General features: G+C 38.0%; 1 protein-coding gene and 1 long non-coding RNA gene across 3 annotated transcripts in view; one reads left to right on the forward strand and one right to left on the reverse strand.

Moving 5' to 3' along the window:
- The window catches only part of LOC141561726 (uncharacterized), a 104,367-nt gene extending 92,282 nt beyond the window's left edge, over nt 1-12,085 (reverse strand). Inside the window, exon 1 of the long non-coding RNA XR_012488138.1 lies at nt 11,958-12,085. This is a non-coding gene — a long non-coding RNA (uncharacterized LOC141561726). The remainder of the gene's footprint in view (nt 1-11,957) is intronic.
- SPSB4 (splA/ryanodine receptor domain and SOCS box containing 4) overlaps nt 1-14,383 on the forward strand; it is a 160,147-nt gene that overhangs the window by 34,119 nt on the left and 111,645 nt on the right. For both annotated transcript variants that reach the window (XM_074301670.1, XM_074301668.1), the window contains exon 2: nt 11,325-12,168. In XM_074301670.1, coding sequence (XP_074157771.1) covers nt 11,475-12,168 — 694 coding nt within the window. In that variant the 5' untranslated portion in view covers nt 11,325-11,474. The remainder of the gene's footprint in view (nt 1-11,324; nt 12,169-14,383) is intronic.

Raw genomic sequence — 14,383 nt, forward strand, 5'->3', positions numbered from 1 at the left:
TTACTTGTAAATAGCCTATTTACCCCTCATTATGAGTAGTGGTTTGGCTGCCACTTTTTCTATAGAGAGGATACTGTGCAGAACAACAATTTATTTTTTTCCTAATGACTCACCATTAGCCACAGTGGAATACCTGCCACAGACAGCTGCTTTCCAGAGAAGCAACAAATGGGTCATTTGTCATTCTCTGAAAATTACTTCCCCTTCCTTCTACACTGAAGTAGGCATTGTCCCAGGGGAAGGGGGAATCCTGAGTGAACCCCATCTGCCACCTGGTACCACTGATGGGAGCAAGAGACTCACTAACCTGATGTTGTTGGACACATGGACAGTAGGCAAAAGCATTTTTTCCAGTTAGTGGTAACTGACAATGCATACATGTTGGCAATTTTCAGCTATGAGAAGTTTTGTTAGCTTTTCTTTCAAAGCTTTTATATTTACAAATCATCTTTTCAGAGTTTTTGAAAATTTTTGGTTGTTGCTAGGCTATGAAATAGAGCCCTGGGCCTGGAGTCTGGAACACCTGAGTTCAAACATGACCTCAGACAGTAGCTGTGTGATCCAGTGCCTGAAACATAGTAGGCACTTAATAAACATTTATTGCTTATTGAAGTAACTCAGCTTCTGTTTGTTTCAGTTTTTGTATAGTAAAATGTGGTTAATATAAATTGAATAATAGTAGTCCATGTCAGTGTCTCCTAAGGTGGGTATGAGCTAAAATATCATAAAGTACTTTACAAATCTTAAAGTGTTACAAAGTGCCAGCTGCTATTATTATAGTTATTGCAATTAGTATTAATACTTAAGAAAATTTTCATGGACTTCCCTTTTCTCTAACATAGAATCAAGTATTTAATGAGCACCTACTATATGCCAGATTCTGTTTTAAGAACCCTATTTAAAACAACAGAAATAAAACCTTTCTGCCCTCACAGAGATTTCATTCTAATGAAGGACATATTGTGCATACAGATGTAGAAAAATACATAACACTTAAAGCAGGTACTTGTAAAGCAATGGCACCTGGAATTGGGGTTAGGGGAGCCAGGAAAGGCCTTGTGTTTTTTGGTGAAGCAATTGGGGCCCAGGGTTCACAGTTAAGATTGGTTGGAGACCATTTTTGAACTCAGATCCTCCTGACTACAAAACTGGTGCTCTACCCACTGTGCCATCTAGCTGCCCCTGCACTGTGCCTTTAAGGAAATCAGAGATTTTGAGACGCAAAAGTGCAAACAAAGTGCAGTTATCTAATTTAGATCTGTTCAAGATGGTGATTTAAGTGTGATATGGAGAAGCCAGTTCTTGAGCTTGGTTCAACATTTACCAATTAAATGTAGCTTCTTATATGTACAGCGCCAGGCTCAACATTAGGGAAAGATTGTTATTGTTGAGTGGTTTCAATCTTGCTTACTCTTCATGTTCCCATTTGATCTTTTGTTGGCAAAGATACTGCAGCTTATTTTATAGATGAGGAAATTGAGGCAAAAGGCATTAGTTTGAATTTTTAAAAATTGAGTTTTTCTGATTCCATGCTCAGTGCTTGGATTCTCTCCATTGCTAGTAGAGAAGTAAGATGCAGTCCTTGTCCTCCTGGAGTTTTCAGTCTAATTGGGAGGGAAAGAACATTTAAAATAATACAAAGTGGAATAAAATTGAAAGTATTTGGGAACGTTACTAAAAAGAAAGTTTTCTTCCAGCCATTGGTTGCATAATTAGCTCTCTCTGGAATAAAAAATTGGATGGGGATTAGTGGAAAGTAAACTAGGACTCCATCCCTCAGGGACACTCGCATTCTTTTTCTTAGCTTAAGTCCTTCAGTATATGAATACTCAGCATATGAATGGGAGGCAGTGAATAGCATTCCCCAAGGAGAATACCCTATGACCCTTTTTGGCCTGCATTCTCCTTGGGGTCAGAGATGCCTTGAAGTAACCAAAATTGAATCCCGAGCTACTCACTGCCCAACACCCGGCTCCCTTTCCACTTCCTTTCTCCTCTGCCCCTCCCCACTTTACCCTTTAGTTTTGGGTCTGCAAATCTTTGACATGACCCTAAGCAGCTACAACTGCTGCTCCATGGTGGGACTGGAGATTACATTCTGTGATGGAGAGTGGCTGTTACTTAACTGGGAAGAATGGGAAATGATGTATGTTCAATTTTTCATCTATGGTATAGGAAATCAAAACCACGTGGATGAGGAATGTGCCCATAGTGTAACAGGAAAGCTGCTAGACCTCTTGGGAATGTTTATGAAGTCACCCACCGTGATGGGGAGGAGAAAAGAGGGTTTTGTATTGGGGCTGGTGGAGGAAAGTTTTAATGTAAACATTCTGGGGTGGGTAGAAGAAACCAGAGCTGTCTTTTTGGAGGGTGCTATGGTGTCCAGTTTACTTATAGATAAAGGCTGTTTAGCCTTTATGCACTCCTTTCCCCTCCTCTAGGTTAAATAATACCTTCTCTATTTGAGGACAATCCAAACTGTCTCAAAAAGGGATTAGTGGGGCTGGGTGGCATGTTTGGAAAAGCTATACTTTGAAAGAAAATCACTAGGAAAACACCCTCACTGCGCTGATCTTCAAAACAGTGAAATTGGTCAAGTATCTCTTTAATGCCCTTTTCCTTCCCTTCCTTCTCTCCGTCAGGCTGTAGCAGTCTCATTGCCCAGTCTAGCCTAAACTAATTCACAGTAATGTGTAAAAGATTTAATGCTTCCCTACTCCCAGGAGTATTTGCATTTTTAAAAGAGGTGGCTCCCGAGCCAAAGGAAAACCTCTAAGGATGGAAGATGCAGGGGAGGGGGGAAATTCCTTTTTATTCCTCAAATAAGACTACAAAAGCAGTTACCTACATATAAGGCTAGTTCTGTTCCTTCCTGTCCTTAGTAGACAGTATTCATTATGTACGGAGTTTATAGCGTTAAAATATTGCCCTTACATGGGCTAAGGAATATGACAACCATGAGGTGAGGGAGACTGGTATGCAAGGAAAAATATTGGGTCTGGAGACAGATGGTCTGCATTAAAACCCTTGCTTCCTACTTTCTGCCTAACTTCCCTGGGCCTCAGTTTCCTTATCTGTTAAGAGAGGGGAATGAGGAACAGTGTTTTCTAATGTCCCTTCAACTTTAAATATTCTTTGGAGGAAGATACAGAGAAAGAAGTGTGGGATGGGTGCTAGACCCCCTTCCCCAGATTAACTAATCAGAGATATCTTCAGGTACAAAGAGAAAGCATGTATTTAGTCCCTGCAGGAGAGGCCCAAGCACACCTTGGTAACATTTCAGCTCCTAACATGTGCCCGACCTAATAAGCAGGAAGGAGTAAAGCAGGTTAAATAGCAAAAGATGCCATTTTTTCCATTGGATGGACTTAAAAGGAAGTAACTATTATTGACCAATGTTCACCAATGTTGTCTTCTTCCTGTGGATCATATCACTTCCTGTCACTTTCTGAAATTCATCATTAGAGATCTCTTAGGCCTAGAGATCTTGTGACTTCCTGCAACCTGGGTCCAAGGCCTGATCTTCTGGCTTGGGAGACCTCTGGGAGTAGGGATCACGTGATTTAGGCCTAATAATGATCTACTCCATCTCAGATTTTAAAAAAACCTCACTTGGTCTCATTAATCAAGCCTTGACCTCTTGGAGTTTCTAGTCTAATTCAGAGAGACAGAATATATTTTTTTTAAATAAAATTTTTTTAACAGTATATATGCATGAGTAATTTTTTTTTTATAACATTATCCCTTGTATTCATTTTTCCAAATTATCCCCTCTCTCCCTCTACTCCCTCCCTTAGATGACAGGCAATCCCATACATTTTACATGTGTTACAATATAATTTAGATACAATATATGTGTGTAAATCCCATTTTCTTATTGCACATTAAGTATTAGATTCTGAAGGTGTAAGTAACCTGGGTAGATAGGAGAGAGACAGAATATTTAAAATAATACAAAATGGAATAAAATGAAAATTGGAAAAATTACTGAAAAGAAAGTTATCTTGGAATCTTAGAATCTCTAAGAATTAAAACAAGAGCACCTGGAGAAAATGTAGATATGAATGTATCAAAATGAGATAGCAGAATGGGTCAGATCTAGGAAAAATAGGACCAGAAACTTAGTAAATACTGACTTGCAGTACTAGTCAATTAAAAGCTGAATGTTAGAACACTGACACAAAGCCAGGGATTAGGTATTTGAGGGACAGGAGAGAATGGACATGTAAGTAATCCAATCCAAAGATAGGTCCTGACCTATATGTACAAAAATATATATGATAGCTCTAAGTTTTTCAGGGCAAAGAATTGGAAATTGAGGGAATGCCCATCAATTGGGGAATAGCTGAGTAAATTCTCATGTGATTATGATGGAATATTATTGTTCTCTAAAAAATGATGAGCTCTCGAAAAAACCTGGAAAGTCCTCATGAACTCAAGCAAAGTGAATTGTACTGTCCACAAAGTAATAGCAAAGTTGTGGGATGATCAGCTGTGAATGATTTTGCTATTCGATCTAAGACTACTCTGAAAAACCTTCCCAAAGAAAAAACTGATTGTGTCTGAATAGAGATTGAAGAATACTTAAAAAAAAAAAAAAAAACTTTTTCTCAAGGGTTTTGTTGTTGTTTGTTTTGTTTTGGGGGGGAGGAATCTGTTTTCTTTCTCAACATGATTTTTATAGAATGTTTTGCATAACTTCATGTGACTTCTCAATAAGGGTGAGGAGATAAAGTGGGAGGAAGGGAGAGAATCTGGAGTTCAAGGTTTTAAAAATAAATGTAAAAAATTTTTTTTCCACATGTAACTGGGGAAAATAAAATATTAAAAAAAAACAAACCCTAAAGATAGGTCCTAAATCAAAAGATCATCTAATTTGGGGGAGGAGAGAAGGGAAACGTAGAATTTTATTAAGGTCCAAACTAAGTTAAAGATAGAGGAGTGCAACAGGTGGTTGACAAAAGACCATGCAGAAATCATACAATTTCAAGCTGAAAGGTCTAGGTGTAGAATAATGGTCATCTAGGAGCTCCAGTTCTAGGCACTGGGGCTGAGTGGGAAGTCTTAACACTTGAATAAGAAAACCAAGCCCTGTGGGAACTAACAGACATTTGATGATAGCTATAGATATAGAACTAACAAGTTCTGATTTAGAGGAGCTAGAGATTTAAAAAATGGTTGGTATTTATGTTTGAACCAGGAGCTACCCTTACAGAGGTGGGAGTTAAATAGCCTTAGTGGCAAAAATTAGAAGGCTGTTAGGCCAGAAGCCAACGCTAAGCTCATTTAGTCCTAGGCAGAGAGAGAAGAGAGAGAGAGAGAGAGAGAGAGAGAGAGAGAGAGAGAGAGAGAGAGAGAGAGAGAGAGAGAGAGAGAGAGAGAGAGAGAGAGAGACCTAAAAAGCACAAAATGACCCAATCCCCAAAATGTTAGGTTTCTTGGTCAGTATCAGTATGAGTAATAAAAATTTGTTTCACCACTGGTTCCTTCCCTTGATCTGTCTACATTGATATTATATCAGAATCCAAGCAGAAATGAACATGTTTTGATCTGTCATGTCCTTTCCTCTGCTCCTTTTCTTATCAATTAACTTTTTAAAAAATATTTAAAAAACAATTTTAAAATATTTTTAAAAAATAATTTATTTTTGTTCTGAAAGAAACAAACATGAAATAAAATGGGTACTGCTATATACATAGTAGAACAGAATAGTAGAAAAGGATAGCACATGAAACTGCAGATATTATGTATAGCTGACTTGTTGTTTTAAGCACATAAATTTAGCCTATTAAGTTTCTAGATATTTTTTTATTTCCAAAATATATGCAAAGATAATTTTCAACATTCATCCTTACAAAACCTTGTGTTCCACATTTTTCTTCCTTTCTTCCTCCCACTCCCCTCCCCTAGACAGCAAGTAATCCAACAAATGCTAAACATGCGCAATTCTTCTATACATTTCTATGTTTCCACATATGTCATGTTGTACCAAAAAAAAAAAAAAAAAAAAGGAAAAAAAAGATTAAAAAAAGGTGAAAATACTATGTTATGATCCACATTCAGTCCCCATAGTCCTCTTTCTGGATGCAGATGGCTCTCTTCATCACAAGTCTATTAGAATTGGCCTGAATCACCTCATGATTGAAAAGAGCCAACTCCATCACACTTGATCATTACATAATCTTGTTTCTGAAAGAACAATAATATTCCATTACATTCATATTTCATTACTAATTCAGCCATTCCCCAATTGATGGGCAGCCACTTAGTTTCCAGTTTCTTGCCACTACAAAAAGGACTGCTGCAAATATTTTTGTAGATGTGAGAACCTTTCCCCCTTTTATGATCTCTTTGTGATATAAGTCCAGTAAAGACACTGCTGGATAGAAGGATATGCCCTTTGGACATAGTTCCAAGTGCTCTCCAGAATTATTGGATCAGTTCATTCACAAAGCCTCCAACAATGCATATCCCACATTTCTCCAATATTCATCATTATGTTTTTCCTGTCATTTTAGCCAATCTGAGAGGTGTGATGTGGTACCTCAAAGTTGTCTTTATTTGCATTTCTTTAATAGTGATTTAGAACATCATAAGAAAAAAATGACTAGAAATGGTTTTAATTTCTTTACTTGAAAATTGTCTGTTTATGCCCTTTGGCCATTTATGAGGTGAAGAATGGCTTGTATTATAAATTTGAATCAATTCTCTTTATATTTTAGAAATGAGGTCTTTATCAGAATCTTGAATAGGAATATTCTTGGATGTAAAATTTTCCCTAACTTTTCAGCTTCTCTTCTAATTTTGGCTGCTTTGGTTTTGTTTGTACAAAAACTTTTCAATATAATAAAAATTATCTATTTTGCATTTCATAATGTACTCTAGTTCTTCTTTGGGTATAAATTCCTTCTCCACAGATCTGAGAGTTAGACTATGCCTTGTTCTCCTAATTTGCTTATAGTATCACCTTCTATGTCTAAATCATGAACCCATTTCAACGTTATCTATCTTGATATAGGGTGAGTGTTAGATGTTGGTCAATGCAGTTTCTGCCATATTATTTTCCAATTTTCCCAGCATTTTTTTTTTTCAAACAGTGAATTCAAAGTTGTTTTTCCTTGTGATGTTATTATTGCATAAATTGTTGTCTAGTTAATTTCATTTTTCATCAATTCATGTAGATCTTCCAGGATTTCTCTGAAACATTCCATTTTGTCATTTTTTATAGCAAAATAATATTCTATTATTGCTATATACAATTTCACATTGTATAGAATTGGATACTTAGGCTCATAGTATTGTAGAGTTAATGATGGAAAAGGACTTAGAGATAATCTAGTCCAACCCAATCACATTCAAGTCTTCTTAATTTCAATATCAACTTTCTATCCAGTATGCCAGGTTGGTTCTCCAAAAGAAAACTTATCCTAAATAAATGCTGCTCTTGTTTGTTATAAATACAACAAAGGTAAGTATCTAAAAACCATTGGATTTCTTCTGGTCAGGGTAATTATGCTGAGCATTTTTTTAGACAAGAAAAGATTTTTGTGAAATAGATTTTGAAGTCTTTAGAAAAGTTGTGTTTGTATCCCCATTGGATGTTCAATATGAAGTATTTCTACGTTCATATTCTCAAGAGATTAATTGTATGTTAACAAAAAGATTTACCAAAATGTCCTCTGAAGATTTGAACCTGCACATTAATAAAATTAATTCAAAACAATATTTTTAAAGGTCGCTGACATTTGTATGCAATTTTAGCTTTTCAGGACTCTTTTTCTCCTTGCATTATCATTCAGCTTCCATGATAAATTTATGAGGTAGGTATGGACAAGTTGTAGATAATAGTTACATACATACTACCTTTCTGACAGGATTTTTGTAAAGAAAGAACTCTATAAAAAGTACCACATAAATGTCATTTCTTTCAGAAGTGACCTTCTGACTGGTTCCATACTTCCAAGGGTTTTTCTTTTTTTTTAAAAAATATTTAATTTTTTCTCCCACCTCCCTCTACCTGCTGGAGAAAAAAAGGGAAGAAATGTATCATATAAACTCTCAATCAAGTAAAATATATTTACCCATTGGTCACATCCAAAAAATTCTAAATAATAGTCTAACGTCTCTGATCTGAGGTGGAAAGCATTCTCCTTTGGAATCATCATTGATTATTTAGTGGATCAGAATTGACTCTTTCAAAATGGTTTGTTTTTATGACATTTTTGTTACAATACAAATGGTTCTGTTTCTGCTCACTTCACTCTGCATCAGTTCCTATAAGTTTTTCTGTGTGTCACTGAAATAATTTTTTGCCATTTCAAGCACAATAGGATTCCCAGATATTTCCTAGCACTATCATTATTCTGCTCATTCTAAAGATATTAACCATTTTTTTCTGAGAAAGAGGAAAAAGAAAAAAAATCTTTAATGTTTATGTAAGGGTTAAAGCAGGGCTTCTTAAACTTTTTCCAAACATGACCCCTTTTCACCTGAGAAATGTTTACATGACCCCATCTTGAATCTGAGCTGAGGTGTTTCTGGCAGCATCTGTACCTGTCCAGTGCAAAGGATGGACATTGTGTGTTCAGAACCAAAGCTTCAGTGAAGTCATGCTATGCAAGTACTGCCAGAAACATCTTAATTCATTATGATTTGATTTCAAATTAATTTTTGGTTGTTGCATTCAGAAATTTTTACTGTTGTCAAATTTTTCATTGTTATGACCCCATGTGAAGGTCATAACCCACAGTTTAAGAAACTTTGAGTTAGAAGACCTAACTCTGGTTAATGCCAATTATGTCCAGAAAAACTTGTCCAGTGTAATGATGAAGACATATTTACCACATAATTCTCTTCTACTTTGTAAATTTCCTTCTCTCTATCTCTGTTCCTTTTTTTTTTTTTTTCTATCTCCATCATTATTTCCCTGCAAAGAGTTTTAAATCTAGAAGAGACCTTAGAGATAATTAATCCATCATCATTTAGCAGATATGGTACCAGGCTGAGAGAAGACATGACTTGTTTAGAATCTTTCAGTGACTTGCAAGTACATTTGGGAAAAGGTAATCATTGTTCTTCCCCAAACCAGATGCTTCTCTTTCCCCCAAAGTCTTTCTCCCTACTTCAATCTTTTGTCCATGTTATTCTATTGTCTTTTTTGTCTGGGTATCTTCATCTAGTTATTTCTGTCTTTGCCTATCACTATCCCACCCTACCACATGTTCTACTCTTCTTCCCCCAAACCTGAACATCATAACCCTATCTATATATATCAGGTTTGGAAAGAATTTCTACTTCCTAAAGTCCTTAATATATATATATATATAAAACAACAACAACAACAACAACAACAAAAACCAACAACAATTGGTACTTCTAGAGTCTGTACTCTTTTCCCTCAGTTGTTGCTCATAGTGAAGCAGAAAGGGGACAAATAAGAGAAAGATAGACTCCTCTCATCTTTTTTTAAATATAGCTTTTTATTTTTTTTTCCAAATACATGCAAAGATAGTTTTCAACATTCACCTTTGCAAAATCTCGTGTTCCAAATTTTTCTTTCTCTCTCCCTCCCTCCCCTAGACAACAAGCAATTCAATATAGGCTAAATGTACAAATCTTCTAAACATTTCCACATTTGTCATACTATGCAAGAAAAATCAGATCAAGAGGATTTGAGAAAAACAAGAAGAACAAAAATAGTGAAATTATGCTTTGATTCACATTCAGTTTCCATAGTTCTCTCTCTGGATGCAGACAGCTCTTTCCATCACAAATATGTTGGAATTGCCTTGAATTCATCTCCTTTTTCTTAATGCTTCAGCAGTCTCAGGTCACAAGAGAGTTACTTTTCCTTACATGTATGTGACCATAATAAAATAAGTAGTGGTCTGGGGTGAGAAGCACCAAGATCATTTGTTCCATGGTTCGGTAGACAGAAAATAGAGGAGAGAAGGAAGAGAAGAAAGACTGGGGAGAAAGGAAAGAAAGCAAGGAAAAGAGAAAGAGTAAGCAAAAGAATTGGAGAATGGGAAAGCAGAAGAGGAGGAAAAGGAACAAAGGAAGGAATTCATTAGCAAGTACAGTATTACAAATGTCTGTTTTGTTTGTCCCCTAGATTAAATATTATCCAGACCTCTACATAATATCTTTATCAGTCACAGCGTAGACCTTAGCTGGCTTATGTGCATGGAATTGTAGAGACAATGGAGAATAATATTGGCTTGCACACAGATGTGGGACAATTAAATCACTCTGGAATTCTTATCAAAAGGAAATCAGTGCTGTTCATTTTTGCTGTAGTGTATGTAGTACACCGAGCTATGCTCCCTTTCTTTCCCTGTCCCAACCCCCAGGCCTCTGACTGAGGAGCATCTCCAGCCTGTTTGGGTGGGAGGCAGGCAGGGCGTGAAGAATGTCTGTGTCCTATTATGACTCAGAGGAAGTTATTGTCTGTGCTTTATATACACAGTGGGCCCTCTACATCCTGCTGCACATTTTGTGGGCCAGAGAGGGGGGAGGGAAAGATTTTTTTCCTATTTTTAAGACTATATACAGTACTGTCCACTTTCCACCTTTTAAAGCCCCTAGGGTCTGTGCCAGGACATTTTGACAGATTTGCCATGACCTTAGGTCAGCAGCCAAGCTTAAGTAAATTGAGCCCTGGAGTAGGAGTCAAAAAGCTCAGACAATAATTCTGACTCTACTACTAATTAGCCACATGGCTTTGGACAAGTACCTTAACTTCTCTCTGAATCTCTTCCTCTAAAATGGGAATAGTAATAACTGTTGAAGTCTACTTCACAGAAATGTTACAAGGCCCTAGCTGTGTTTGAACCCCTTCTGTCTGCCTACACTAATCTCCAGAATCTTTCCAGGCCCAGCTGGGATTCATCTCCCCAAAGCCTTCCCCCAGCCACCTCTAGTCCTCTGTACAGCTGTACGGTTATTTACTATGTCACTCAGTCAGCTCATTTGATATCTTTTTTTCATGAGTATGTCTGATCTCCTGAACTAGATTATAAGCTCCTTGACAGCAGAAATGACATCTTATATATCCTCAACATTGGAGATGTTCATCAGTGGTTAAATGATCACTTGTTGGCAGTATTGTAGCCTGAATTGTGTTTCAGGTAGAGGTTGAACTAAATGACCCTAAAGGTCCCTCTGAGTCTGAGATTCTATAATTCTATGATTTTTTTTTTTTAATCCCATAGGACTTAGCTCAATGCCTTGTACATTGTAGGTATTCAATAAATGATGATTGCTTAATTATTGTTGCTACCAATTCTTTTCAAAGCTAACCACTCTTATCTGCTTTGTTCTAGGAGCTCTTGCTCTCCGGCAGCAGTAGACCAGGCAGGCTGCGATCAAGGGAGTGAATCTGAATTGTTTGCCTAGTCTCTTGGTCAGGGGGTAAACACTCCCATGAGGTAACCCTGGCCTGTGACTGGCCTCTTCTCCCTCTTGGTGAAGCAATGGGCCAGAAAATCTCAGGGAGCATCAAATCTGTGGATGTCCGAGAGCCCCCCTACCAATCGGTGAAACGAGACCTGAGGGGTCCCGACTTCTGCCGGCCAGCCCGCCTGGACCTGCTGTTGGATATGCCCCCCGCCCGGTCGGAGGTCCAGCACCAGCACGCCTGGAATCCTGAGGACCGCTCGCTGAATATTTTTGTGAAGGAAGATGACCGGCTGACCTTCCACCGGCACCCAGTGGCCCAGAGCACAGACTGTATCCGGGGGAAGGTAGGCCACGCCCGAGGCCTGCACGTGTGGCAGATCCACTGGCCTACACGGCAGAGAGGAACCCATGCCGTGGTGGGGGTGGCCACTGCCGAGGCCCCGCTGCATTCGGTGGGCTACACGGCCCTCGTGGGCAGTAACAGTGAGTCCTGGGGCTGGGATCTAGGGCGCAACAGACTCTACCATAATTGTAAGAATCAACCCGGAGTGACCTACCCTGCCTTCTTAGAGCCAGATGAGGCGTTTGTGCTTCCGGATTCTCTGCTAGTAGTTCTGGACATGGACGAGGGCACGCTCAGCTTCATTGTGGATGGACAGTACCTTGGGGTGGCCTTCCGGGGGCTGAAGGGGAAAAAGCTCTACCCAGTAGTGAGTGCCGTTTGGGGCCACTGTGAGATCACAATGAGATACATTAATGGGCTCGATCGTAAGTATTCTACCCTTTCTCTACCTTCTGTCCACTCCTGGGGTCATTTCATTCAGGGGAAGGGCAGCGTCTTAACTAAGCTTTATTCTTCTCCCAGAGTCTAGTTAATAAATATATGCTTGAAAGTATTTATAGAAATAGATGTCCATGACCAAACTAAATTTCCATTGTCATTAACATGTAGTTAATTAACTACGCTAACCTGTAGGTAATAGTGATATTAACTGTGGTTTCTTTTTTTTTAATTAAAGCTTTTTATTTACAAAACATATGCACGGATTATTTTTCAACACTGACCCTTGTGTTCCAATTCTACCCCCTCCTTCCCCTAGATGGCAAGTAAGTCAATATATGTTAACATGGTAAAAAGCGTAGTATTAATTTGTAGCATGGAGTAATGAATGGATAGAGAATTGTCTTAGAGTCGGGAAGTTAATTGTCTTGGAGTCAGGAAGTTGTTCAGTCATTTCTTTAGTCATGTCCGAGTCTTTGTGACCCTGTTTTGTGGTTTTCTTGGCAAAGATACTAGAGCGGTTTGCCACTCTTCCTCCTGTTCATTTTAGAGATGAGGAAACAGAAACAGTCACAATTAGATGACTTGCCTAGGGTTTACAGCTAGTGAGTGTTTGAGTTGAGAGATCTGAACTCATGAAAGTAGGTCTTCCTGATTCCAAGCTCCATGTTATATCCACTGGCCACCTGGCCCAAATCTTGCTTCTGATTCATACAACATATGTAATTCTAGGCAAGTTACAATGTGCTGTAGGCAACCCTCTTTTTTTTTTTTTTTTTTTTTAATTTTACTTTAAATTTTTAATGGGTTTTTATTTTTCCAAATACATGCAAAGATAGTTTTTGGCATTCACCTTTGCAAATCTTTGTGTTCCAAATTTTTCTCCCTTCCTATCCCCCACTCCGTCCCATCGATGGCAAGCGATCCAATATAGGTTAAACATGTGCAGTTCTTCTAAACTTATTTCCACTTTTGTCATGCTAACCAAGAAAAATCGGATCAAAAAGCAAAAGAAGAAAAAAAAAACAAAAACAAACAACAAAAGGTGAAAATACTATGCTTTGATCCACATTCAGTCTCCGTATCTCAGGATGCAAATGGCTCTTTCCATCTCAAGTCTATTAGAATTGACAATCACTTCATTGTTGAAAAGAGCCAAGTTTAGGCAAATTTCTAAGAAAATAGCAGCAGAATATTTACTGACCCTGTCCTGGTAGAAGGAATTTTCTCATTGAGATTTCTCTACTTCAACAAAATCACAGATCCAAGTCTTTCTCCTCCAGAAAAGCCTCTGCCTTTTCTCTCTCTCTCTCTCTCTGTCTCTCTCTCCCTCTCTCTCTCTCTCTCTCTCTCTCTCTCTGTCTCTCTCTCTCTCTCTCTCTCTCTCTCTCTCTCTCTCTCTCTCTCTTCTCTCTCTTTTTTATTAATTTTATAATTATACATTTTTTGACAGTATAAATGCATGAGTAATTTTTTTATAACATTATCCCTTGCATTCATTTTCCAGATTTTCCCCTCCCTCCCTCTACTCCCTCCCCTAGATGACAGGCAATCTCATGCATTTTGCATGTGTTACAGTATAAACCTAGATACAATATATGTGTGTAAATCCAATTTTCTTGTTGCACGTTAAGTATTGGATTCCGAAGGTATAAGTAACCTGGGTAGATGCCTCTGTCTTATATAATACTACAATGAAAGAGAAATCATAGATCTACAGTTGGAAGAGTCCTCAGAGGCCATCTTGGCCATTTCTTTCCTTTTATAGAGGAATTTAGGCCCTGGTCAATAAGCTAGAACTTAAGATGTACCAGGAATTGTGCTAAGTTTTGAGATAGATATAAAAGCAGAAATACACACTTTCCTCAAGAAAGTTGTATTCTAATTGAGGAGATCACAAGCAAATAACTATGCATATTTAAAATTTACACAGTCTATATATCACATAATTTTCGAGGGAAGGTATTAGTAGGTGAGCAGAGTGGGAAGAACTTTCTGCAGAAAATAAGATTTGAACTGAGACTTAAAGGATGCCAGGGAAGCTAAAAGAAAGTGGTAGGAAGGAAAAATATTGGTGGCGTAAGGGACAGCCATGAAAGTGTGGTCAGGAGCTAGAGTGTCAAATGTAAAGGATAACAGATAATAGACCCACATAACTATGGAAGGGAGTCAAGGCTGTTCAGGTGGCAAAGGTAGTGAAGA

The sequence above is a fragment of the Sminthopsis crassicaudata genome, chromosome 3 (assembly GCF_048593235.1).
Source record: "Sminthopsis crassicaudata isolate SCR6 chromosome 3, ASM4859323v1, whole genome shotgun sequence".
NCBI lineage: Eukaryota > Metazoa > Chordata > Mammalia > Dasyuromorphia > Dasyuridae > Sminthopsis > Sminthopsis crassicaudata.